The sequence below is a fragment of the Hyperoodon ampullatus genome (assembly GCF_949752795.1).
Source record: "Hyperoodon ampullatus genome assembly, chromosome: 3".
Taxonomy (NCBI): Eukaryota; Metazoa; Chordata; class Mammalia; order Artiodactyla; family Ziphiidae; genus Hyperoodon; species Hyperoodon ampullatus.
The window spans coordinates 158005431-158031050 of NC_136916.1; the positions used below are offsets into that span (position 1 = coordinate 158005431).

At 35.2% G+C, this 25620-nt stretch overlaps 1 protein-coding gene across 4 annotated transcripts in view; it reads right to left on the bottom strand.

The window, feature by feature from the left end:
- CEP128 (centrosomal protein 128) overlaps nt 1–25620 on the bottom strand; it is a gene marked incomplete at both ends in the record, with an annotated part of 391525 nt that overhangs the window by 350606 nt on the left and 15299 nt on the right. For all 4 annotated transcript variants that reach the window (XM_079700920.1, XM_079700919.1, XM_079700917.1 and 1 more), the window contains 4 exons: nt 11276–11348; nt 15094–15185; nt 17920–18038; nt 19105–19231. In XM_079700920.1, the coding sequence (XP_079557046.1) occupies nt 11276–11348; nt 15094–15185; nt 17920–18038; nt 19105–19231 (411 nt within the window). The remainder of the gene's footprint in view (nt 1–11275; nt 11349–15093; nt 15186–17919; nt 18039–19104; nt 19232–25620) is intronic.

Sequence of the window (25620 nt, forward strand, 5' to 3'; positions counted from 1 at the left end):
ATAAAAAATTTTTTAAATCTGCTAATACCACCTAGCACGAAAAATATAATGCTAAGTACTTTGTTGTATACTTCCAGAAATTTTTCTATGCATACATGTATGACCAAACACATATCAATTTCATTTAAATTTTTAAACAAAAATTGGGTGTTATACATAGTATTTTATAGATTTTTTCAGTTTATATATATATATATATATATATTTCTATATTTTTTTTCCACAGATCACAGACAACTTTCCATGACAACGAATCTATATCCTCATTTTTAGCAAAGGCATAGTTCTCTGTAATTGATTAAAATAATTCCCTGTTGATAATGGGATAACAATTAATATTTATTTTTAAATATTAACATCTCAGTGATGAGATGTTACTTCCATGATTAGGTTATAAAAATTCTAACTTTCAATCCTGCTAGCATGTTCTCTCTTGCCTTCTCACTTGCTTGCTCTAATGAAGCAAGCTGCCATGTTGTGAGATGCTCTGTGGAGAAACCATGTGTCAAAGAAACAAAAGAGGCCTCTGACCAACAGGTCATGATGCTTGATGCTTCAGTCCATTAACCTAAAAGGAACTGAATGAGCAAGGAAGCAGATCCATTCCAGTCAAGGATTGAGATGACTGCAGCCTGTGAGAGACCCAGAGCCAAACAACCCAGCTAAGCCATGCTTGCATTCCAAACCCACAGAAACTGTGAAATAATAAAAGCTTTAAGCCACTGAGTTTGGGGAGATTTGTTATGCAGCCATAGATGACTAATGCAATTTTAAATTGGTTTTCAAATAAATCCTCACCCAAGAAATAAAGAGTCTGATGAAGAAAAAAATATATATATTCTCCACTCCATCCACAAAATGTCTATCCATTTCATAGAATTTTGTTCTCCATTTCAAACTATTACAACCCCCCATTTCTTCCATGGTAAAGGAATTTTAACTAGACACGTGGCTACAAAATACAACCAATACGTTTTCTGGCCTCTTCAGCTGCTAGCTGGCCATGTGACTTAAATTTTGGTAAATGGGATACATGCCTAAGTGTTGTGACAACTTCAAGAAATTATCCATAAAGGATAGCGCGTAGGCACCTTTTGCTCTCATACTCATTCCTTCCTCTGTCTTGCTGCCTAGTACACAGATGCTGCCATCTCCGACCATAAATCTGAGACCATAACAGCAGGAAAAACAAAAAGAGCATGACAGGAAGAGCCTGAAACTATTACCTACTGTAGATCAGTACACACCACGTGGAACCCTGAACTCCCTACTTAAGACTTTCCCACAAGAAAGAAATAACTTAGTCTTTTTTTCCCAATCACTATTATGTGGGGTTTTCAGTTATTTACGGCTGAAACTGATCTTAACTGACAAAGAGAAGCACTTAGTGGAAGGCAAAATGCTAAGCAAATACAACTACTGCCTTATACAACCATTGGAACATGGGAAAAGAGTCATATCCTGCTCTGTTTTAGTCAAGCCTGAAGAAAACTATAAGTAATAAAAAGTAATAAAAACTATAAGTAATAAAATGAATAGGCACTAAAGCTAGTCAGTATTGAGAAAAAATAAAACAGATACAAACTAGCATGATTAAAAGTGAAAAAACACAGAAAGTATTTTATGAATTTCAACAGTGGTAGAATTATAATCTGGTGGCCTGTAAGGCCACCAAAGTATCTTTATCGACCTAATCATCCAGACAGATCAATATGCTCAAACTACTTTCCTTTTTCTACTGCTAAAACACTGATTCACCCAACTCCAACTAAGTCAGCAACAGCCAAGGACCTAAAATACACATTTCTATAACTCCAGTTTTCTCTTTATCTATTCTTTCTCGTCTATGTCTACATTACATTCTGTATCAGTTAGGGTACAGTCTAGGTTCTCTCAAAAAGATCAAACATACATCAGCTCAAATAAGATTAGTATTGTATGTGTGCTCTCTCATCTTACAGCCCAGAAGAAAGCAGAACAAACTGGCAGGCCACTCTGCTCCCTGAGGTCATTCAGAGGTCCGGGTTCCTTCCATCTCTTGTTCCACCACCCCTAGGTAGTTATCCTCACCTGCCTGGTTTACACTGGGTTAGTGCAACATCCCCATTTAAACCCACATAAAGAGAAAGAAAGTCCCAGACAAGTGGATTTGTTTTCAAGGAGACAACCCAGAAGTTGCATGTACCACTTTTACTCACACTTAGTCACATGGTCACGACTTAGCCACACAGGAAAACTGAGACATGTCATCTCTACCTGAGTAATCACATGCCTAGATAAAACTGCCAGGGGTGTGGAGAGGGCTGATAAGGGGAGGAAGATGCAGATCTGATACTAAAGGGAAGAAGAATCTCAATACAACGGGCCGATGAGAACTAACATAACTTCAACACACATATTATAATTTTAAGGTAAGCCACCTTTCATCCTTTTCTGGAAAAGAGTAAGATAAATGCTAATTCTCAGATGAAAGTATTAAAAAGAAGACATTTAGGGCTTCCCTGGTGGCGCAGTGGTTGAGAGTCCACCTGCCAGTGCAGGGGACATGGGTTCATGCCCCGGTCTGGGAAGATCCCACATGCCGTGGAGCGGCTGGGCCCGTGAGTCATGGCCGCTGAGCCTGCGCATCCAGAGCCTGTGCTCCGCAACGGGAGAGGCCACAACAGTGAGAGGCCCGCGTACCGCAAAAAAAAAGAAGAAGACATTTAAAATACTAGTTATAAAATTGAGCAGTATGTAACAAATTACAAATGCACATAGACTTTAATCTTGTAAGTCCACTTCTAGAAATTTTTTCTACCAATTTACTTTCCCATGTGAAAAATGGTACATGTACAAGATCAATAATTACAGTTCTGTGTATAAAAGAAAAGATTTAAACCACCGAAATGTCCATCAATATAAGACTGGTTAAATAAATTTTGGGACATTCATTCAATAGAATGCTTTAAATACTAAAAGAAAGGAATTAGGAAGCTCATGAGAGGCTAATATGGAACAATCTCAAATCTCAAAAATATATTAAGTGAAAAAGGCAATATACAGAACAGTGTGTTTATTAGGCTAACTGCTAACAATTAAATAACAAAAAAGGGAGAGCAGGAGAGGCCTCTTTCAGGGTAGTGACATTCAACAGGAGCCTTGAATGACAAAAGGGAGCTAGCCATGCAAAGAATTTGGGGAAATAAAAGTGAAGCCAGTGCAGAGATCATAAGGTAGGAATGAGTTTGGCAAATTCAAGGGACATAGAAAAAGCCAGATAATGCAGGCAGTATAGGCTATGCTAAGGTATTTGAAAAAGAAAAAGCTCAGGTAGGATTTTAAAAAGCATGGGAGTAATTCACTGTGATGACAATTTTTAAAAATCACTTGGGGGAATTCCCTGGCAGTCCAGTGGTTAGGACTCTGCACTCTCACTGCTGAGGGCCCAGGTTCAATCCCTGGTCAGGGAACTAAAATCCCACAGGCTGTGTGGTGCGGCCAAAATATAAGAAATAAAATGAAAAATAATAAAATAAAATAAAAATCACTTGGTAACTGTCAGCACAGATATGGGCAATTGTAGGAGGTTAAGAGACCAAGTTCAATGCAGTCTACTGCAGTGAACTCAATAAAAGTAACTGAACAGAAGTATTAGGCAGATACAGATGGAATTGAGCAAGATTTCAGAAATAAAAAGGACAAGATTTGATAATGGATTGGAAGTGTGGTATGTAGAAAAAGATGTGGAGTGAATCCTAGGTGACCACTGGATGGATTGTGATGCCCTTTCCTGAGACAGGGAGGACCAAAGCAAGAGCAAGTAAAAACAGTTCTAAACAGAATGGCCTGGACTTTGTACCTAAGGACACAGCATATATTTGTAACTTTTGAATGATAAGATAATTCCCAATAATAAAAATTATTTTAAGGACTGCATTTATTATTGCCTCCTCACATTTACTTTCTATTTGTAAGACCTAAGGGAAAAATATTAACAACATCATCCAATACTAAAAAATTCATTTTTATCAGAGTACATACCAATCAATCAAATTTACTACTAAAATATCAAAAAGTCCTGAATCTCTAAATTTAGTTATAAAAATAGCAAAATAGGGACTTCCCTGGTGGCGCAGTGGTTGAGAATCCATCTCCCAATGCAGGGGACACGGGTTCGAGCCCTGGCCCGGGAAGATAACACATGCCGCAGAGCAACTAAGCCCATGCGCTACAGCTCCTGGGCCTGAGCTCTGCAGCCCACAAGCCACAACTACTGAGCCCACGTGCGGCAACTACTGAAGCCGCATGCCTAGAGCCCGTGCTCCACAACGAGAGGCCCGCGCACCGCAGCGAAGAGTGGCCCCCACTCGCCGCAACCGGAGAGAGCCCGCATGCAGCAATGGAGATCCAACACAGCCAAAAATAAATAAATATATTTATTAAATTAATTAATTAAATAAATAAATTAAAATAGCAAAATAACACAATAAAAATCAGAATACCTTTAAAGTTAGCATTTAATGAAAGGAGGTGAAACAAAAGCAAAAGCATTCTGTTTATAGTATTGTATTCTGGCTCTTCAATATGTTGATTCCTCAGATCTTTAATATCTGCTGGTTTAAAATCCATTCCAGTAAGTATTTGTTATATATCCTGCTGTTGTAATCTGTGCAATAACTATCTGACTAAACTCAGTGTTGAGAAAGTTTTTAGAGTCGATTAATGATCAACTCTTCCAGAAGTAGCTGGACCCACGTTTACATTTTTAATTTAAATAGTGACCCTCCTACAGAAATCAAAATAAAATTGTCTTTTTCTTCCATAAATATGCACTCATATTACATTCAAGCGGGTAAAGCCTAGATAACTAATAGACTAAAATTTCCCCTGTGGTATGAGGCACACAAAATATTGTTTATTATCACGATTGTTAACAGAAAATATTTTCCATAGCATCATGCTATAAATAATTTCTCCCTTCCAATGGGCAGTTTGAAAACAAAACAAACAAAATTATGATTCCCAAAGGATTAACAAATTAAATCTTGGCGTGTTTGATAGGAATACTTTTTGCCCCTCAAAGAAAAATGTGTTCTATAAACTTTCAAGATGTATTTTAGTTACTGAGAAAATGCATGATAAACAATTGCAATCTCAGAATAATGCACAATAATTCTGATTAACAGGAGTTACCAAAAGAAAGTGAAATTGGTGGGAGATAGGAGCACTCATTCATTTTTCTTTATATATTTGCACAATATTTAAAAGTTTTCCACAGTGAATGTGCATCACTTTGGTAATTTTATTTTAAACTTAAACCTGGAGGGGGGAACACAGCTGCAGCCTCTGAGAAGTTTAATGCTCAAACAACAAAACTGCATCTTCCCTGACAACATGCTATCATGAATTCACAAATACAACACAATATGTCAAACAGTTACAAAATGTAAATGTTGACTTCAGTTGGAATAAGTGAGTCACAAAATCTATATTAAGCCTTGCACAGATTGAAAGTAAACATCATGTGGCCTTCAGAAGACCTTCTAAAATTCCACAATATTATTTTTAAGTTTTGCATTAGGCAATTGTTTCTTAATCAGAACTACATACACCCATGTGAGGTTTGACATGCTCTCTGTACAGTTATGAGAAAACCCTACTTTGAAAGCAAATTACAGAAAGCACAAAACAAGGTGTAACATCACAACTTGATGCGAGGAACTAGCAGATGAACAATTCAACCAAGTGCACAGTTAGGTATGTATGATTTTCCAGGTTTTGACAGCATAAAAAGATGTGCCCTGATGAGCTGGGCCCACTGGACAGTTGAGTAAACAAGCAAGTTGTACAAACCAATTACACCAAAGAGCTGAGCACTAGTGAGGTGTGACATCTATGGAATAGCTGTGCAATCATAGCTTTTATCTGATGTGGGATAATTCTTGATGCACAGTAATGATGAGAGAACTCAGGCTTTCTTTGAATTCAGCTGCTAAGATTGAACTCAGTGATTATATTTTAGACCCACATTAACACTCTAGACTATATAGACAGTACTTACTAATTTTACTTGCTATATGAAAGAAATATAAATGAAGTAGCTCAGGTTCTCTTCTAAAAGTGGCAAAAGGTGAAACTTAAAAAATGTAACGTGCATTATGCAAATTAGCATTTCAAACTCCCCAAACTCAAACTATCCCACCTATCTAACAATGTCAAAAACCAGCATGACCACTGGATATGTCCACGGCTTAGTCAGATCTATAAGGATCTCAGCAGAACATTGAAGACATCTGAGTTTGGATCAAAGCCCTCGACACAAGCATGCTCACGAGTTGTATACTTATGTAGCAAGTAATAGAAGCCTCATACAAGTGCATTAAGAATCACAAACATAGTAATGGAATCTGATAGATATAAAAAGATTCAGGGAGTTTCACTTCTAAAAATGACAGACTAGATAATTCAGACCAATCCTTCCACTGAAAATAACTTAAATGGCAAGAAATAATACTTTAAATATCTGTTTTAAGGCATTGGAAAGCTAAAGAGATAAAGACATATGAGACCAAGATGCAAGAGAATAAAGAAACCCAAAGAGGTCAGTCTATCATTTCTCTCTCAAATATCAGCCTATTTCAGAAAAGGCAGCAGAGACACTGAGAAGCTGAATAGTTTTTCAACAGATGCATAGGGTTAAAGAGGAAAAACAAGCTGAGAGCCCTTCTCAGGAAGGGGGTCCCTGGTTAAACTTCTCCATCCCCACATCCCAGACTGTGGGATGGAATCCTGAAGGACTTTACACTAGCAGGAAGGATGAATCAGAAATAGTTGAAACCTGGCACTAAAGTTTAACACTGAAATATCTCAACAATAAATGATAAGGTAATTCACGAGTGCTATGGCCCCTAATCTAATCTGTAACCAAAAGGAAACATGTCCTTTCATACATAATAATTATCAAATTATCTATGCAAGTTTACTTTGAAGAGAAAGAAATAGTTTCTGTCATCAAAAATAACTAGACAATCAAAAGTAAACAGAAGGCAAAAACAATGTGATCAAAATCCCAGGAAAATAAGACATAATAGAAACAGACCTATAGAAGATCTAGATGATGGAGTTATGAGACACAGATACACAGTTTGAGGATTAGAACTACAAAGTAAAAAGAAAAGAAATAAAAATTCTAGAAACGAAATATGTAATAACTGAAAATAAAAATCAGTGGGTGGTTTTAATAGATTTGATTCAGCTGAAGAAAGGAACTAAATGAAAGGTCAGAAGAAAACATTCCAAATGAAGAATGGAGAAACAAATTTTAAAAATTATAAAAATGGGGCTTCCCTGGTGGCACAGTGGTTGAGAGTCCGCCTGCCGATGCAGGGGACACGGGTTCATGCCCCAGTCTGGGAAGATCCCACATGCTGCGGAGCGGCTGGGCCCTTGAGCCATGGCCGCTGAGCCTGTGCGTCCGGAGCCTGTGCTCCGCAACGGGAGAGGCCACAACAGTGAGAGGCCCGTGTACCGCAAAAAAAAAAAAAAAAAAAATTATAAAAATGAACATAGAAAGGATCTGTCACCAAAAGATCCACTCTAAATAAAATTCTAAATGGAAGTCTATCAGGTATATGCAGATTCACTCTAAAGGAAATTTTACAGTATGTTCCTAAGGCATACATGGAATCTCAGAGATGTAGAAAGGAATAAAGAACATACAAAGAAATGCAAAACAAAGAAGAATAAATATAAGGGTAAATCTAAATGAACAATTACTCTATAAAATAATAATAGTGATGTCTTGTGTGGCTCGATTAAACATAGAATTAAAATACATGATAGAGGGGCTTCCCTGGTGGCGCAGTGGTTGAGAGTCCGCCTGCCGATGCAGGGGACATGGGTTCGTGCCCCGGTTTGGGAAGATCCCACGTGCTGTGGAGCGGCTAGGCCCGTGAGCCATGGCCGCTGAGCCTGTGCGTCCGGAGCCTGTGCTCCGCAACGGGAGAGGCCACAATAGTGAGAGGCCCACGTACCACAAAAAAAAAAAAAAAAAAAACATGATAGTAAAAGAAAAGTGGAGAATGAGGTTAATGGAGTTAGAGTTTCTTAGATCCCTGCACTTGCTAGGAAGAGATTAAAGTGCTAATTTATACTAGATTTAATAAATCAAGGATGCATATTCTAATCCTTACATTAGCCATAGAAAGAATAAAAAAATAAGGTACAATTAGCAAGATAATAAATATGAAAAATGGAAAAATGAAAACTAATAAATCCAAAGGACGGAAGAAAAAATTTAAAAAACAACAGAGGTGGAACCAGTAGAAAGCAAATAGTTAAGATGGTAGATTTATACAAACTAAATCAATATTTACATTAAATGTAATAGGGTAGATCTTCCAAATGAAAAACAAGGATAATTATATTTTTTAAATGTTAAATGATACTCTATAAAATAGCATAAAAATATCAACTCCAAGGCATAAATCTTATAAACAATGTATTAAATAGAAGACCTCTGGATAAAAAACTATAAAAAATTATTGGAGGGATTTGCTATGTTCATAATTGGAAAACTCAATATGTAAATATTTGTATTCTCTCCAAGTTGACCTACAGAAACAATGTAATCCAATCAAGATCCCAGCAGGCTTTTAAACAATTTCATATTGATTCTAAAATGTAAACAGAAATGCAAAGAGTAAAAAACAAACAAGACAAGCTTGAAAAACAAAGTAAAAGGGCTTACTCTACAATATTACAACTTATCAGAAAGCAACAGTAATCAAGACAGTGTGATATGAGCACTGGGATAGATGTATTAACTAGATGACTGAACGAAGAGTCCAGTAACAGATGCCCGCACATATGAACATCTGATTTATGACCAAGACAGGACTGTAAAGTAGTGGAGAAAGGGTGGTAAGTGAAACTGAATCAATTGGATATCCATATAAAATGTATGACCTCTACTTCACACCAGAAACAAATATCAATTCCAAGTACATACTAGATCTTAATGTGAAAGGTAATACACTATCCTTCTAGAAGATTATATAAGGGAATATTTTGATGATCTTAAGATGGGGAACAATTTCTCAAATAGGTCAAAAAAGCACTAACCACAAAAGAAAAGATGGAAAATGAACTAAATTAAATTTTAACAAAGGTTCCATTAAGAGAGTTTTAAAAATAAGAAGCAGCAGCTGTAGAATAGGAGACAATATTTGCAATACGGATAACTGACAAAGTGCTTGTATACTAAATATATAAAAACCTCCCACAAATCAATAACAAAAAGACAATCAAGCCAGTAAAAAAGTGGGCAAAAGAAGCAAACTGGCATTTCAAAAAAGAAAATAGCCAATAGCCGACAAACATATGAAAAGATGCTCATCATCATTAGTATTCATGAAAATGCCAATAAAACCATGCTGAGATACTGTAAGCACTTAACATAATGGCTACTAATGAAAGACTAATAATACCAAGTCTTTGAAAAGCAACACAATTTCTCATATGCTGCTAGTAAGAGTGTAAATTAGTGAAGCCACTTTGGACACCTGTTTATCAGTATCTACTAAACTGGAAGGCACCTAACAATTGCACTCCATGTTACATACCAACAGAAATGCAAACGTGCACTAAAACAATAAGATTGGTAGCAGTAGATTATGCGTAATAGCCCACAATTTGAAATAATTCAAATACCTATCATAAAATGTTAAAATATATTGCAGTATATCCATACAATGCAATACTAAGGAGCAATAAAAAATGAACAAACTGCAAGTACATGACACATCACCCAGAAATATCACAATCATGATCAGCAAAAGAAGTCAGACACAAAAAAAATGCCCTACATGGTTCCATTTATATAAAAAGTTCAAAACAGGCAAAATTAATCTATAGGTTTAAAAGTCAAAATAGTGGTCAGAAAAGGAGAAATTAGTGATTGGGAGGGGGAATAGGAGGCTTCTTGTGAACTGGCAGTGTTCTATTTCTAGATCTGGGTGGTGGTATCATGGGTGTGCTCACCTTGTAATAATTCATCAAGCTATATATAATAATACATGTACTTTTCTATAGTACATTGTACCTCCAAACTTTTTAAATTAAAAATAAGAGAAAATAAGTTGATCTCTTTGAAAATAGAGCATATCCATCTCTTAGCATATGCAGCCAATAAATTCAAACTCCAAAATAAATTCAGCACATCTATGTAAGAAACTGTAAACACAGTAACATCTGTAGAAAAATTACAACTGGAGAAAAATTATTTGCTTTTATTAGGAAACTCTCAATTTTAATAAAACAAGTTAAGAAAATTCTGCTACTATCCCTTGTCTTACAAAATCAACGTTTTTGTGGTAAATGAATGAATACACATTGCTCCTGAAGCGGATAAGTTTGCAACGGTTTAGTGACAATTTCTAACGATATTTTCCTCCTAAAAAAAGAAAAAGAGGGCCTCCCTGGTGGCGCAGTGGTTGAGAGTCCGCCTGCCGATGCAGGGGATACGGGTTCGTGCCCCGGTCTGGGAGGATCCCATATGCCGCGGAGCGGCTGGGCCCGTGAGCCATGGCCGCTGAGCCTGCGCATCCGGAGCCTGTGCTCCGCAACGGGAGAGACCACGGCAGTGAGAGGCCCGCGTACCGCAAAAAAAAAAAAAAAAAAAAAAAAAAAGAAAAAGAACAACCTGATGATGCAAAGAAATGGACAATGTATGTACTTCATTTTTTATTTTAATTCCATCAACAATAGTGATTTGATAAAAAGAAATCACTTAATAATGAGTGTCAACAATCTGAGTTTGAGATAATAAAACTCAAGAATTAGGGGTTTTTTTCAATCAACACCACGTCAAACAGGAAACAGAGAGCAAGGAGCTCTTTGCAGCAACGCTGATTACACGCTTCTGTGAGATGACCTGAAAATACTTAATGGGGAGTGCTACAGAGTCACTACCAAAAAATTCTGTATTTCTCAAATATCATTTAATAAAAACCACAATATCACTGAGTCAATAAAATTTAAAATCTCTTTCAAATATTCATAACTCTAAAAATTAATTCTATCTCTAATATACTACCACTATAAATATTTCAAACTTAAATACCTAAAATTCATGAATATTTTATAAGAGGTGCAAGAACATATTTTTAGACAAAATGGCATATACTACCCAAAAAGTTAAAAAATCTAGTAAACTTCACTGTGATTACAACCAGCTCAATCACTCTACCACCTGTGTATGAAATAAAACTTTCTATATATAAAGAGTTCTCACCACTTCTTGTTTTGGGGTTTCATTAAGTTTTTCAGTCAGTTCTTCCAAAGCCCTTTTTGTTTCAGCATCGGACCTAGGCACATAACAAAAAAAGAGTATTTTTAAGTTGGCTATTTGAGAAAATATACATAATTCGTGAAATTTACAACATCATAATATGTTATTACATAATACTCTGCTGCAGTGGTTCTTAGACGTTAGCACACCTATGAGACACCTGGAGGACTTGTTGCAAACACAGTATCTATCAGTAGATATGCAATGGAGCCCAAGAATGTACATCCCTACAAATTCCTAGGTGATGCTGATACTGACAATCTGGGGACTACACTTTGAGAAACAATGCTATACTAGATCACCTTCAATAAACAAACACACTGCAATATCTCCCATTTTAAATTAAGAAGAATGAAAGAAGGAGGACAGTGATCTCACATCCTCTCCAGGAATTCATAATCAAATTACATCTGAGTGTGCTGTACAAACTCTGTCCTCACTCATTTATCTCCCATTACCTTTTCCCATTCAAATTAATAACACACATGGTAAATAATCAAATCGTACAGGAAAACGTATAAAGAAAAGCAAAGCCCTTTCTCTCTCACACTTATCTGGTTCCAACCCCCGCTGGTAACCATGCTCAACTAATACATTCTCAATTCTTTTGCTGGCTACCTCCATCATTTTCAACTCTAGATATTTTCAACTCTGTTTTAAAATATTTAACTCACACTCCTCTTCAATTTCAGATAAATTTATTACTATTTTCAGTTCTTCTATTGGTTACCTGTGTAACTTAATACATTTATACCCATTATGAATTACTCCATCATAGAGAAATAATGCTTTTTGCTTACATTCTATCATGCTCACATTTTAGTCAGCTTCCTAGTTGGATCACTAACTTTCCTGTGCTTTTTTTTTTCTAGAGTTTTCCGTTACCTTTTGGCCTTACACGGGCCTTATTATCACATCATTGACATTTTTCTCCCACTTATTACTGAATCATCTACTAAGAATCTACTCCATTCTTCTTGACTACATTCTTCTCAAAGGATACTTACTTCCTGCTCGAATTCAGTGATTACTTTCTGGGCCTGCTATATGGCTATTATGCTGGAAATTACTTTCACTGAAGTCTCGGGTTAGTTTTACTATTTCTTATAACCTATATCTTCCTTTTTCTTGGTTGCCATTTTATTTTACTCATATGACCTTAGTAATTTCCTCAGAAAGAAATTATCTTAAATGGTAGACTTTCTAAGTCTTTAGATCTCTGAGAAAGTCTTTACATGTACTTCTTTCTTGGCTTTTGTGGTTCCATGTGCTGCTGGATTTCCCATACCTCACTAGTTCTTTCTTCTCAAGCCAGCTCCTCTTTTTATATGACTTCTAAATATTGGAACTCCTGGGCACTCAGCCCTGTCCTTGATGTTTTCCCTACAGTTTCTCTCTAGATATCATCCATTTCCATAGTTCCAAATACCACTGCTATATGCTTACCACACTTAAATTTATCTCTCTAATGGAGACTTCTCCTTTGAGTTCCAGAGTAAATATCTGGCTGCGTATTTTACATTCCCACTTGGACGTCTCACTGCCTAACATATCCAAGGCCAAACTCTTAATTTCTATGCCTCACCTACCCCCACCAGTCCTCCATATTTCAGGAAGTGGATTTACCATCTATTCAGTTACTCAAGTCAGAAATCTGAGAGTCACCCTTGGTTTATTCTCTCTTACCCCTCATATCCAATCCATTGCCAAATCCTAGCTCTCTGATCTCAAAATAAACTTGAAACATCCCTGTTCATCTCTCCCTTGCCATAATCCTGGTCAAGCCATCATCTCTCATGCTAATGCAACAGTCTTCTAGTTCGCCCTCCTCTAATCAATTTTTCATATGGCATCCAAAATAGGTAAGTTCTCAGTTAACTTTATATAATCCTTTCTAAAAGTTTGCTTTCTAAAAGTTTACTTATAATAAGTACACTTATTTTTATAAATAATAAGTGTACACTTATTATAAATAATAAGTGTACTCTTATTATTTATTGTACCTTTTGCAATAAATGTCATGAAAAAATTAAAAATTAGTAAGTAAATGAGAATATCAACCTTTTTGAATCATGTCGGAAGTTAAACCTAACAACTTCCTACCCAGAATTTTTATAAACATGAATTAAGAATTGTGGTCTAAGTAAAGCAGAACTGGATCCTAAATCTTCTTCATCCACAAAGTTAAGCCACCAAGATTCAGAAGAAAACTGACTCTTATTTTGGCTTTAATAAAATTTCTCTGCCTTACACATGCCCCTAGGTCACACAAACTATTAGCAGATGGTACCAGCCCATGGATCAGAAGACCCAGTCCACCACTGCATGTCCAAATGACCATTTAAACTAGTCAACTAAACCATCCCTGCAACTTCCCCTGTATCTTCCTACAGGACAACTACTTCCTGAAAATCATGTTCCTAATGCTTAATTTATACTCTTCCTTCAAATGTGGAAAAGCTATGTAATAAAGCCATTCCAAGAACATACTGTATTAGAATATTAATGCCATTCTGTTGAGTTTATCAACTTGTCAGAAATAAATACCTAAGTATTAAATTAACTGACTCTTGCCATTTAAAAGATTAATAACACAGCTCAATAATATAGTTTAAAATTCAGGAATTTAAATGCCTTATTCATATCAGCTATATGTGAAAATGATCTTGAACCACAGTGTACTATAAGTGGTAAAGAGCAGACACTCTGGGGCCTTACTGCCTAGATTTGAATTCTGACTCCAGCACATCCCTCCTTTGATCTCTAACAAGCTCAGTTACTTCATCTCTCTCTGCCCCTGTTTCCACAACAACAAAAAAATGGGAAAAATAATAATTACCACTTCATTAGAACTGTTGTAAGAATTAAACCTAATTCTACCTGACATGAAATAAGTGTTCAATAATATTTATTGGTGGTAGTAGTAATAATGGTAACAGTAAGGTCTTTTATTCTTATTACTAAATTTCCTGCCTTCCTCATACAGAAGCAGATAAGTTATGCAGACTATAGTTGACATTCAGATTTAACATTTACAGCTTTGACTCTTTTTGCTATAGCAACACAAAACTATCATGTGGAATGATTTCATTAGCTCGAGTACGAGTTAGCAAGTGAACCTAGTAAACGAATTTCAATTCACCTTTTTCGTTCTCTAATCATTGCTATATATAGATTATGACTTTTGAGATGGTATAAATGTTTGTTCCTTGAAAAATATGGTCTCTAAATGAAAGTCACCTGTCACCACTGATGATGAAAATGAAGACAGTGAAGAAATCTTAAATAGAGTGATACCTCTTAGGGACTAACCAGAATTAACAAAATTGCAAAAACTGGGCAGACACAAACAACTAGCTTTTGAAGATTTCAACTGAAAGATAAAATGTCAGATTCTACAATGGCTCATGTCCACTGATGAATTCCACATTATGCTTTTATTTGCTCCAATGTCGATCAATGGGTCTCTCTCTCCAATGTATTTGCAAACCTACCTCTTTACTAAGGTCTTGCAACATATCTCTCCATAATGTCAGCATGAAATAAAATGTTCTTAAAAATATGAAATTAATTTGTCTAACACTGAGTCATGATACGTTGTAAATTCAAAGGGTTTTGAACTGTTCTATGAATATACTTTAAAATACTAGTATAAAAACATAGCACATTTTTTTGGAAATTCATGTAAACATGTCAATTATAGAACCTATTTTATTCTTCTAATAATTCATCCCTCAACAAAAATCATATTCAGCTTTTACCGGCTTCTTCTGTTAAGTTCCCGGTTGAAATCATCTCCAAGGCGAACTTGTTCACTGCTGAGGTCTCGGAGGGACTGATGAAAAGCATGAAACTAATAAAAGCAAAACAAAGTTATCCATTTAGGATTCTGTTGAATTCTTCCATGAAGATTCACTGAGGGTAAGAATAAGAACTTGCTCTTTGCAATAATACCCATATTTTATAATGTTATCAAGACCTAATAAAATTTTTTCTCTCGAAGAAAAGTTTTTAAAACTATATGTAACGTTAACCATTACATCCGCTATAGTGCAGTATTTCACTCTTTATAGATACTCTCGAAAAGAGGTCTGGAAACTTTTCTGTAAACAGTACAACAGCATATATTTCAGGCTTTCAGGTTCTATGGCTTGTGTCATAATTACTCAACTCTGCCATTATAGCACAAAAGTAGCCATAATCAAATGAGCATGGCTGTGTTACAGAACTTTATTCAACTAGACCACATGCCTCAGCATGCCAACCCATGCTGCCAAGAAACCCTTGCCCACATGCATGAGGAACCATGAACAAGAATGTATGGAGCAGCACTGTTCATGATGAGAACACTAAAAACAAACCAAAGTCCATTAAGAATGAAATGGAGATAAATGGCAATATATTCCTCCAGCGGAGTATCACACAGCAGTGAAAATGAAATGATCAAACCTACCTACACTCCAAAAACAAAACATTAAATGGAAAAGGAAAGTTAAAAAATACACACTGCATTATTCCATCTATATAAAGTTTAATGCAGGCAATACTAAGCAAGATATAAGCAGTAAAAATATTTTTAAAAATCAAGAGAATGATTAACATAGAAGTCAAAATAGTTGATAGCCCTTGGGGAAAGGAGGAGTGTAAAAGAGGTTTGGGGTGTATTATAAACCTCTATTTCTTGGTCTGGGTGGTAGTTACATGGATTTTTCATATTGTTGTACTTTTAATGGTAAATATGTAAATATGTATGCTATACACGTATGTGTAGGCTATAATTTATAATAAAAAACTAAGTTATACAGACTTGCAGAAATAACAAATTGATTCATTTCAACAAATTCACATTGTGCAACTAACCAGTGCCAGCAACTGTGCTGGGAAACAAGTGTCATGGGAGACAGATATGTAAACAGAACCACAAATGCTGCACTGGGGCATTAAGAAAGTACACAGTCATATGGAGCTAAAGGTTGTCATAAGAAATGGACTAAAACAAGGAAGAACAATTAAAAAGAAAGGAGCGGAGGTAATACAGCAGATGAACAACAGACCATTCACTTAGGTTTTACCATGATGATTTTCCAGTTTTGCAAAACAGAATCCTAGGTCTCATCTTTGACACCACCTTTTCACTTCATTCCCACCCTCCCCAAATGGTCATCTGATCTTCAAGACCTTTCATTTTATCCAACAAATAGTTTTTAAATCTACCACTTTCTCTACAACTCCATTTATCCTAATCCAAATGGCCATCAGCTCACACCCAGAACACAGCAATATCCTTCTAATTGGTTTACCCACACTGACTCCATTTTCTACACTAGAGCCAGAGTGATCTTTTCAAAGTAATTGTCACCCTCTTACATGGCTGTGCATGGTCTCAGGGTTTCACACTTCTTTAGCCACATGGCCTTCTTTAAATTACTCATAGGTGCTATCTTCCTTCCTGCCAAGGTATTTGTTCTACCTCAAATGACTCTTACTCAACTTTCGGATCTCAGCTCAATCAGCCTTTCTTTGGGAAGCCTTCCTTAACTGCGGCAGGTCCCTCTATAAACACTCCTATAGCCCTATGCTTCCTTCCGTTAGAGCATGCATCTCGGCTCATAATTATGGGTGTATTTACATACTTTTTGATTAGTATCTAGCTCCCCCTCTAAATTGTAAGCTCCGTGAAAAGGCAAGGTTTTTGCTCATCACTGTTTCCAAGCACAAGCACTGTCCCAGGACAAAGGCACTAAATAAATAAAATGAAAGAGTAAGTAATATTAGGATATTGTTCTCTGCTCTAGGTTTTATCACATAATCCACACTAGCAAGTTGCACCTACCAAAAAATAACACTGTCAAGGAAAAGTTTCTACAAGGCGTCTTCTAATGCACTTGGTTCTGTTATCTCTTTATCTTATGTTATAATAAGGGAAAGGTACAGATGAGTATCCTAACAAACTCTGAGTCCTCAATCTTAAAACTACCAAAACAAAGATGTCAAAGTCTGCAACATCTCCTAGTCCTTATCTAATTAATTTAGCTACCCAAAGCAATAACAAAAAAAATTTTTTTCAGCTCTTGCATAGAAGTTTAAAGAAGCATGAAAAGAAATATAGCTATAGAACTAATACCTTCAAAAGCTTTAGTGAATACATAGGAAAAGCCTAGAATTCCTGCTAAATACAAAGTGGCTCCATCAATGATTCAACAATCAGAAAAACACTAATGGAAAAATCAATAGGTTAACCACACAAAGACTATGTTCATACTAAACTAAACTTAGCAAAATAGAAACTAGCTGACTTAGCAGAGCTTGGAAAAGAGCGAGCCATCTGAGCAAGGAAACAAAACATGTCCAGCTAAACTCACTCTTAAATGTTCTACAAAATATAATAATCCTCCATAACAAAATTCAAAATAAATGTATGATGATGATCAATACATTGAAAATAAAATACTTTACTTGGTTTAAAAAAAAATCATTACAAAGTTAGTGATGATCAAACTCTCAGTTAAAATACAGCCATAAAATTCAAGTGTTAGTGATTTAAATAGAAATGCAAGGAACCAGACTACAGAATGGGTACAAAATACCTGGCCCATGTCATCAGTCTCCCGAACAAATCGGACACCAGTTCTGGACCTATTTCGTTTAATACCCTGTTGATCCCCATAGTCCTTCAGAGGTGAGGTAGGTGGAAAACGGTGGCTCTCTTTACAGAAGAAAGAAAAGGGAAAGGATTAAAAACACCACATGAGAAGAAACGATCTAAAATTTTACTCAGGAAATACACAGCAGACATGGATATACATGTGCCCTCAACCTGGATTATTTCCCACAGACAATCACAAACAAATATCTTGCTGTGGCCATAAAATTCCACAAAACTGGCACTTATCTTGCTCTTAAAGCAGGTAAAATGAACAACTGAAGTAACCTGGAACTAGAACACATCAAAAATTCTAATTGGCTGTACTTTTCAAAGAAGCAATATAGTATTTTCTCTTACATAAAAATAGTAAGTTGCTAAAAAAAAAATAACTTTTATGACTCCCTAAAATAATACTAATAAAACAGAATTTTTCAAATAACAAATTATCTAAAATCTGAATGGTGCTTAAAAATCAGGATAAATTAAACTACATAAAGAAAAATAGCTGATTGTGATTTTTAATCATTATTATCATGACCAATAATGATTAACAACACAAGCTACTAATGTTCACTCTGTCTAAATCGCCTCTCTTCACTGCAGACTTTTCTAAGTCTCTTCTATTCAAACATGAACCTCAGTGCTGTAGGAAAGTATAATTATATGCAAACCAAGTGTTATCACCTTTTATGTAGCCATTGAAATCGAGCTGCACACCAAGGATAAAATTCCCCTGTTATTAACAAGTGTCACAGGATATTTCATAATGAGACTTTTGAAAAACTATGAACCTAGGACAAGACTTTTAATCCAGAAAGTACACCACACAGTAAATCCTATTTGTGTGTCTGTTTTGACTGGAGGCAGACAATTAAATAAGGTTCTGTCAGGTGAAGCTCTACATGGTTCACAGAGCTTGAGAAGAAAAAAGTAACAGATTCAGCATATCAAAGTCCCATTGAACATACTTCAAAATACTCTAAAACCCTGACTGCATCTTCTAACACCTTATTTGTATGATTTTATGTATGGGTTATATTTGTCTAAATACTACATGTATTCAATATGTACTTCAGGAATATTTTTAAGACAAAGAAAAGGTTTTCAGAACATCTGAAGAGTTTACCTGTCACAGTGCCACCATCGAGGTCACTTGTACTCAGACTTGTAACAGAAATACTTCTCACTCCTGAGTTTCTCAGTAACCGTTGACTCCTCAGTTGGCCTACTGATTGCTCCAAGCTTTCTTTTAACTAAATTAAAGGATACAATGAAGGGAGAATTATTCTCTTTAAAAAACTTCCAGATACAAATAGCCTAGAGATTTTAAAGCTATTTATGAACTATCTGGGTTCCCAAAGAGAATTTATATCAGAGAAAATTTTGAACTAAGTTATGTTAATAGAAATATAAAAATAGTAAACATAAATATTTTAAGACCCAATTCTAACATCTGGTTTTAAATAGCATCTGTCACTACCTATTCCATCTTTCTATTAGCATCAGATTGATGTGCCACCCATGCTTAGAAACATAACAAGGCCAACACATCTGAAAAAGAGAAAGCCTTCCTCCCTTCTAAACATTCCTTCAGAAACCTCAGATCTATAATAAACAGGAAAATGAACAGCTGTCACAGTGACTTATGCTTTGAAAAAAAAGTGCACCGCCCAATTCTGTATCAGAGTATCTTTCATTCATTCAAAGATTTCAAATTCTGGAAAACCATGTGGTCAGATGTTGAACTGTTAGTACAAACTGGGATCACAGCTGTCCAAATGCTCTCTTCAGGTTATTAGGGAGTTAGCCACCAGGGAATATAAGACAACATCTTTTAAGACCTAAAGAGCTACAATAAATAAAATCACGCTTAATACTGAGAATATCATCCAGAGCTGTACAGAACTATCGACCTGAAAAGAGGATTCAACTAAAACCCAAAGGAACAAAGAGTAAAACTTAGGAAAATCCACATACCCTGAGTTGCTGAGAAACTTCTGGTCTAGACATTTTAGCCATGGATGAATAAAAAATAATACTAATAAAAATAATGTATGGATCCAGAAAACAAGTCATCTATAACTCTTTAAAGAGAATGTCAAAACAAAACAATTGATTGAAAAGAGAGGGCTTCCTAAATTCAGCCAGAATTAAAAGGTAGAACACCACTTATGGAGGGAATAAGTTGGTTTCCTTGGGGAACTGTGCAGAAAGAGAGTAGCTTCAACTGAAGGAAGAGCACAGCTGAAACAGAATATGAGTCACAAATGAGCAAATCCTTTTTCATTTTGGTTGTTTGGACTTAGCTGTTCTGGAGAACCAAGGTTAAAATAGTCTGGATTAAAAGAAGTAGAGTTAGAATTTCAACAATTTATCTCTATTACCACTCTCATTTCTGAAAAAAGAAAGAAAGAAAGAAAGAAAAAGCTAATATTTCCATACCCTCTGTTTTCTGCTTCTCTAAACTGGCATATGTACAATACCATCCTGCCTTGAGTGTTCACCAGCTGTAGAACCTAGACTATCAATCCAGGAAACATACAGTGAGGCCTGGGAGAACTAAGGTCTACCTGGAGAGTAATTTATACACAAGTAAAATAAAACACTATGTTTAACATGTAAGTAGTCAAGAGGTCTTACACAGTGAACACAAAATAGCATATCAGTAATCTATGACAAAGAGTCAGAATAAAATTGTACAATGTTAAAATTAAAAAGCTCAAATCCAAACTGTAACATGAAAAAAAGGACTAGAAAGGTAAAATGACTTTAGATCACACAAATTAGTGACAGAACCAGCTCTACTAACTTTTCCTGTGTTTATTATTTGCATCTTTCAAGTTAAGCCTGATGTCAGCGTCCCTTTTTTTCATAGGTTTTTTTTTTAATTGAAGTAAAGTTGATTATCCTTTTGGAAGTAAAGTCAGCTCACATTTCTAATTATTGCTTCTTTTTGAAGGTAATTTGCCCCTTACAGCTCTGGCTCTGTTTAAGATTTTCTCTTTGACTTTGAGTGTCAATGGTTTTACAATGATATGACTATGTACAGCTTTACTTGTAGTTATCCCATTTCTGAACCGTAGAGACCATGGAATCTGTAGCTTAATCTCTTTCATGTGTTGTAAATTTTCAGCCACATCTCTTCATTCTTTCTGCTTCATTCTTTGTTTCCTCTCCTGGAAATCCAGTTGGATTTAAGTTTTATCTTTTTTACCAAATTCCATGGGTCATTTACGCTCTTTTCTGTATTGTTCATCCTTTTGTTCCTCTGTTCTTCTTTTTGGATATATTATGCTGATCTATCTCTCAATTTATTAATTCTCTCTTCAGCTGTATACAAGCTGTTACTTAATCCATCTGCTGATGGTTTTTTCTAATTTATTTGTTTGTTTATCTTAGTTATATTTTTCAGTTTCTGTAATTTTTGTTTTTTCTTTGTTTGGTTTTTTTTAGAGTTTTCAATTCTTTGTCAAAATTCTCAATCTTTTAATTTCTTGAACAGGTTAATCATAGTTATTTTATAATCTCCTACTTGTTTCTGTTGTCTGTTTTTTCCCTTGGTTTTCAGTCAACTCTTGTATTTTCTTATGCCTGAGTATTTTTTTATCATGTGATAGACATTGTATATGAAAACTGTAGAGTTATTTAAAGCTCTGGATGATGACATCTTCCTTCAGAAGGGATTTGGGGTGGCTTCTATGAGGAAGTCAGGCTAGGGTCACTAGGAAACCCAATGTACCTTAATTCATTAGAACTGAGACGATTCAAAGCTGGGCTTCTGTCCCCATCAGCACTGGTCAATTTTCAATTTATCACTGCTCTTATTTTCAATTCACCATTTTTCCTAGGCTATCACCCTTTGGGGTCTCAATCAAAGGCTGGAGGGTTCCTGAACTCCAATTTTGGTCTCTCTAGCCTCTTTGAGTCTACAGATAGCTCTAATCTTATCTGCTTCTAAGCCACCTCTTTTGAAATCAGCTACTGCCTTGACAGAAAAAGAGTCCCAAATGTAGGACTCTTCCTTCTGGACTTCTAGTTTTGCCAGATTTTGACTATAAAATTCCTCACTGCCTTGGTAGTTCTCTGATGGTTTCATAATATTGTTTTTTACATTTTTTTCACCTTTCCAGTTGATCTGAGTGGGAGAGTTGATCCAAAATAATCTTATCTACCAATGCCAGAAGCAGAACTTGCCAGCATCCTTTTTATGTGGGCTTATTTGCTAACAAATCCTGAGCTGTAACTAAAAGCTGATTAAGAAGATGAATTTTCACACACACATGCACACACACAATATCACTGCTAACAACAACAAAAAACTCACCATAGAACATATGGGAAAATATTGCAGAACAACAGAAATGATACATTACCCCCAAAATCTAGGAGGAATAACAGATGTTGGAAAATCGATCATTTCAGAAATAAGATAAAAAGTTAGACAAACTATTTGGCAACCTCATTTTAAAACTCTCAAAAGATATATCATAAGCCATTGAACAGATGAACAGGTTAATACATAAAGACCAAAAAAATGAACTGTAAAAGGTAAATGAGTGAGATGAAGATTTATTTTAATCACTCCTACAAACATCATGGCAAAAACAGATCCTCCACCTAAGATACAAAACTAAACATGTAATAAAATTAGAACCTACACTTAAAGTAGCAATAATACAACAGACATGGCACAAAATCTAGTCATGATGTACAAAACCAATTTGATAACTCCTAAAATACAAAAACCAAAAGATAAAAAGATATAAAATTTGTTTTAAACTCTTTAGGATTATAACTTCTAATTAGGTGCAAAAGCAAACCAAACTCGAAATTACATAAAAACAAAACAACACTAATAAAATTCAATTTAATATTAATTTATAATACTATGATGGATAATGCTATTTTGCTGAAACTAAATCAGTGTTCCACACAGACTGTGGTACTGACTGCAATGGTGCAGTCTCTAAGTTTATCATGAATGCCTCACCACATACCAAGTGTTGATTCCATTTCCCCTACTTTCCCCTATATAAACTACTGCAAAACCAGCATCATGGAACATGTTATGACATATTTTCACCTCAACTTGATATAAATGTACCATTTACATATTAGGTCTATTCTTTTATCTCCGTTCATTTGACATTAGACTAAAACAAATGAAGCATTACTATAATATACCAGTAAGAATAAAATTAAACTTGGGCACTGAAATTGAATGGCAATACTTGTTTGCAAGGTAGTTTATCCAAATTGTTAAGACATGCTTTTAAACATAGAAGTCAAGTGGGAAATCTCTCTATAGCCAAAGATGAAATAATTTGGGCATTGATAAAAATATTAACTACAATGGAATAAAGCAGTTCAAATATGAATAAATCTGTGAGTTAATGATACTCAAGGAGAAAAAAATAGTCACTGGTCACCAGCAGAGAATGCTAGGGAAATAACTCATTATTTTGGAAACTAGTAAATAAATTAAAAAAATTTTAAACCGTATAAGCTTTTAGATTAACATTAACATAGCAAATTTTAAAATCCTCATAGAGATCTCTGAAAGCCCTGTGACATCTCTATTTGAAAGTCTGATTTGAGACAAAATATAAGTCAAGCTTAGAGAATCGAAAAATACATACAACTCAGAAAAATGGACTATACTGCACACCAAATCTATGAAAAGAGATCACCCAGGCAGCAATGGGTACTCCATATAAGAAGTTTGATCATTAAAAACATCATGATTCACAAGGACCAGAGGAAAGCCTAGCAGTACTTTCCTCAGTTCTACTCCTTTTGTTTCTGTTCCTGTTGACATTTTTCACACCCTAATATTTTATTTTGAGGATGAAATAAGATAATGTATGTAAAATAATTAGAGCAATGCCTAAGGAAGATTAGTTTGTTGAGTAAATGGTAGTTTTTACTGTGATGACTACAGACAATGAATATAAGAGCAAAAGTAAATGAAGAAATGGGATGTTTTAATCTGGAGAAGCTCTTTAGAAGAATGTCATTCCCTAAAAATGACTTCACTGAATTCTTCTAGTTGTATATCTACAGACTCTTATACAGCAAAAATATCAATATTCTCACTATCAGCTATTTCTTTTTAACCCCACATCTAACTCCTCCATAATATAATTCAAATTTCATTCCAGCATTATCACTTTTCATTTCTTTGCCACACTTTCACCTTTTTGACCAATTCCTTTATTATTATTATTATTTATTCTTGTAAAATAGCATCCAGGTTTATCATTGGGAGGCAAGGAGGTATCACAACTGCAATTTTCACTGTCTGCGACCCATCAGCAACAGACTTCAAAAGCAGCAATTTGTTATTTATCAATAATGTGTGGACTGAAGAGCCAGCAGCAAAGTTTGTCCTTTTTGCAGTTACTCATCGTTCGTACACTGTTGTGTTAGCTGAAATGTGAATTGTGTTGTTTGGGGACTGGTGTTATTTGACCAAATAGGGGTAATGAAATTCATGCACATCGAAACCATGCAACAAGGACCAACTGTCTTCACTTTTCAGAGTCCTGAAATAGCTGCTCCATGCATTTGGTGAGGTTTTATAGCTGTATTCAGTGGAAGAGTATGCTAAACTCCACCTCGTCTGGGACCAGAATTCTGGTTTGTTTGTTTAAGTAAAAAAATATTGACTTTCCAAAATTCATTAATAGCAAGCTTCTTGACCAGCTTCTGGGAAGGTAAGGTTTCCAAGTAACTGTAAACAACTAAGAAACTAGGCACCCACTTCACACACACTATCAAAAGTGGCTAAGAAATAAATCATATTCTGTAAAATTTGACTTCAATAAGACGAGATGAAAAAAGGCAAAGAACCACATGGGTAAACTTCCTTGGTCAATTTACAGTGACTGATACAAATAACCAGTGTATCTCACATATTCACATTGTCAACAAAACTAATCACATCCTTGACTAAGCTCACTGTGAGAAAGAGAAAAATATATCACACTAAAACTAGTCACTAGGAAATTCTTAAAAGATATCTACCATTACTTCCACAAAGAGACCATAATAAAAATAAAGTAGGAACAGTGATTACTCACACTTAAATATGGTAGCTACCAAATATTCAAATAATTAGCTTACAAACAAATGAAAAACACAACTTTAAAAAAAAAAGCCAACAAAAACCTTGATAAAAATTCTAAATGCTGCAATTCAAAGTCAGCTTAAATTCTGGAAACCATTAAAGATCCTATTTAGTTTCTCCAGATACTTTCTTACTCCAAAGTATCCCTTATTTTCATACTAAGAAAATATATCCCCTAGCACAACACAGATTATACAGAAATGCATGCAAAGTATAGGTAACCGCATTCACTTAGCTGCATAGTTGAGCAGAAATTGGAAACATCTGAATATTTCATCTAACCATTTAGTTTTGTTTTCACCTGACAGTAAAGAGTCACTATTCAGCAAACGCACTGGTGACTATGGAGACTGTGTAATAAGTTTAGATATACCTATAATGTTGACATTAGAAACAAAAAAACAATTAAAGTACTTTGATTTACAAATGTTAGGGGTCAACTTGGCAAAATCCAGGGCAAGAGTAGAGGCAGAAAAGAGGTCATTTTAAAAAGTTTGTCCTGGGTAATAATGT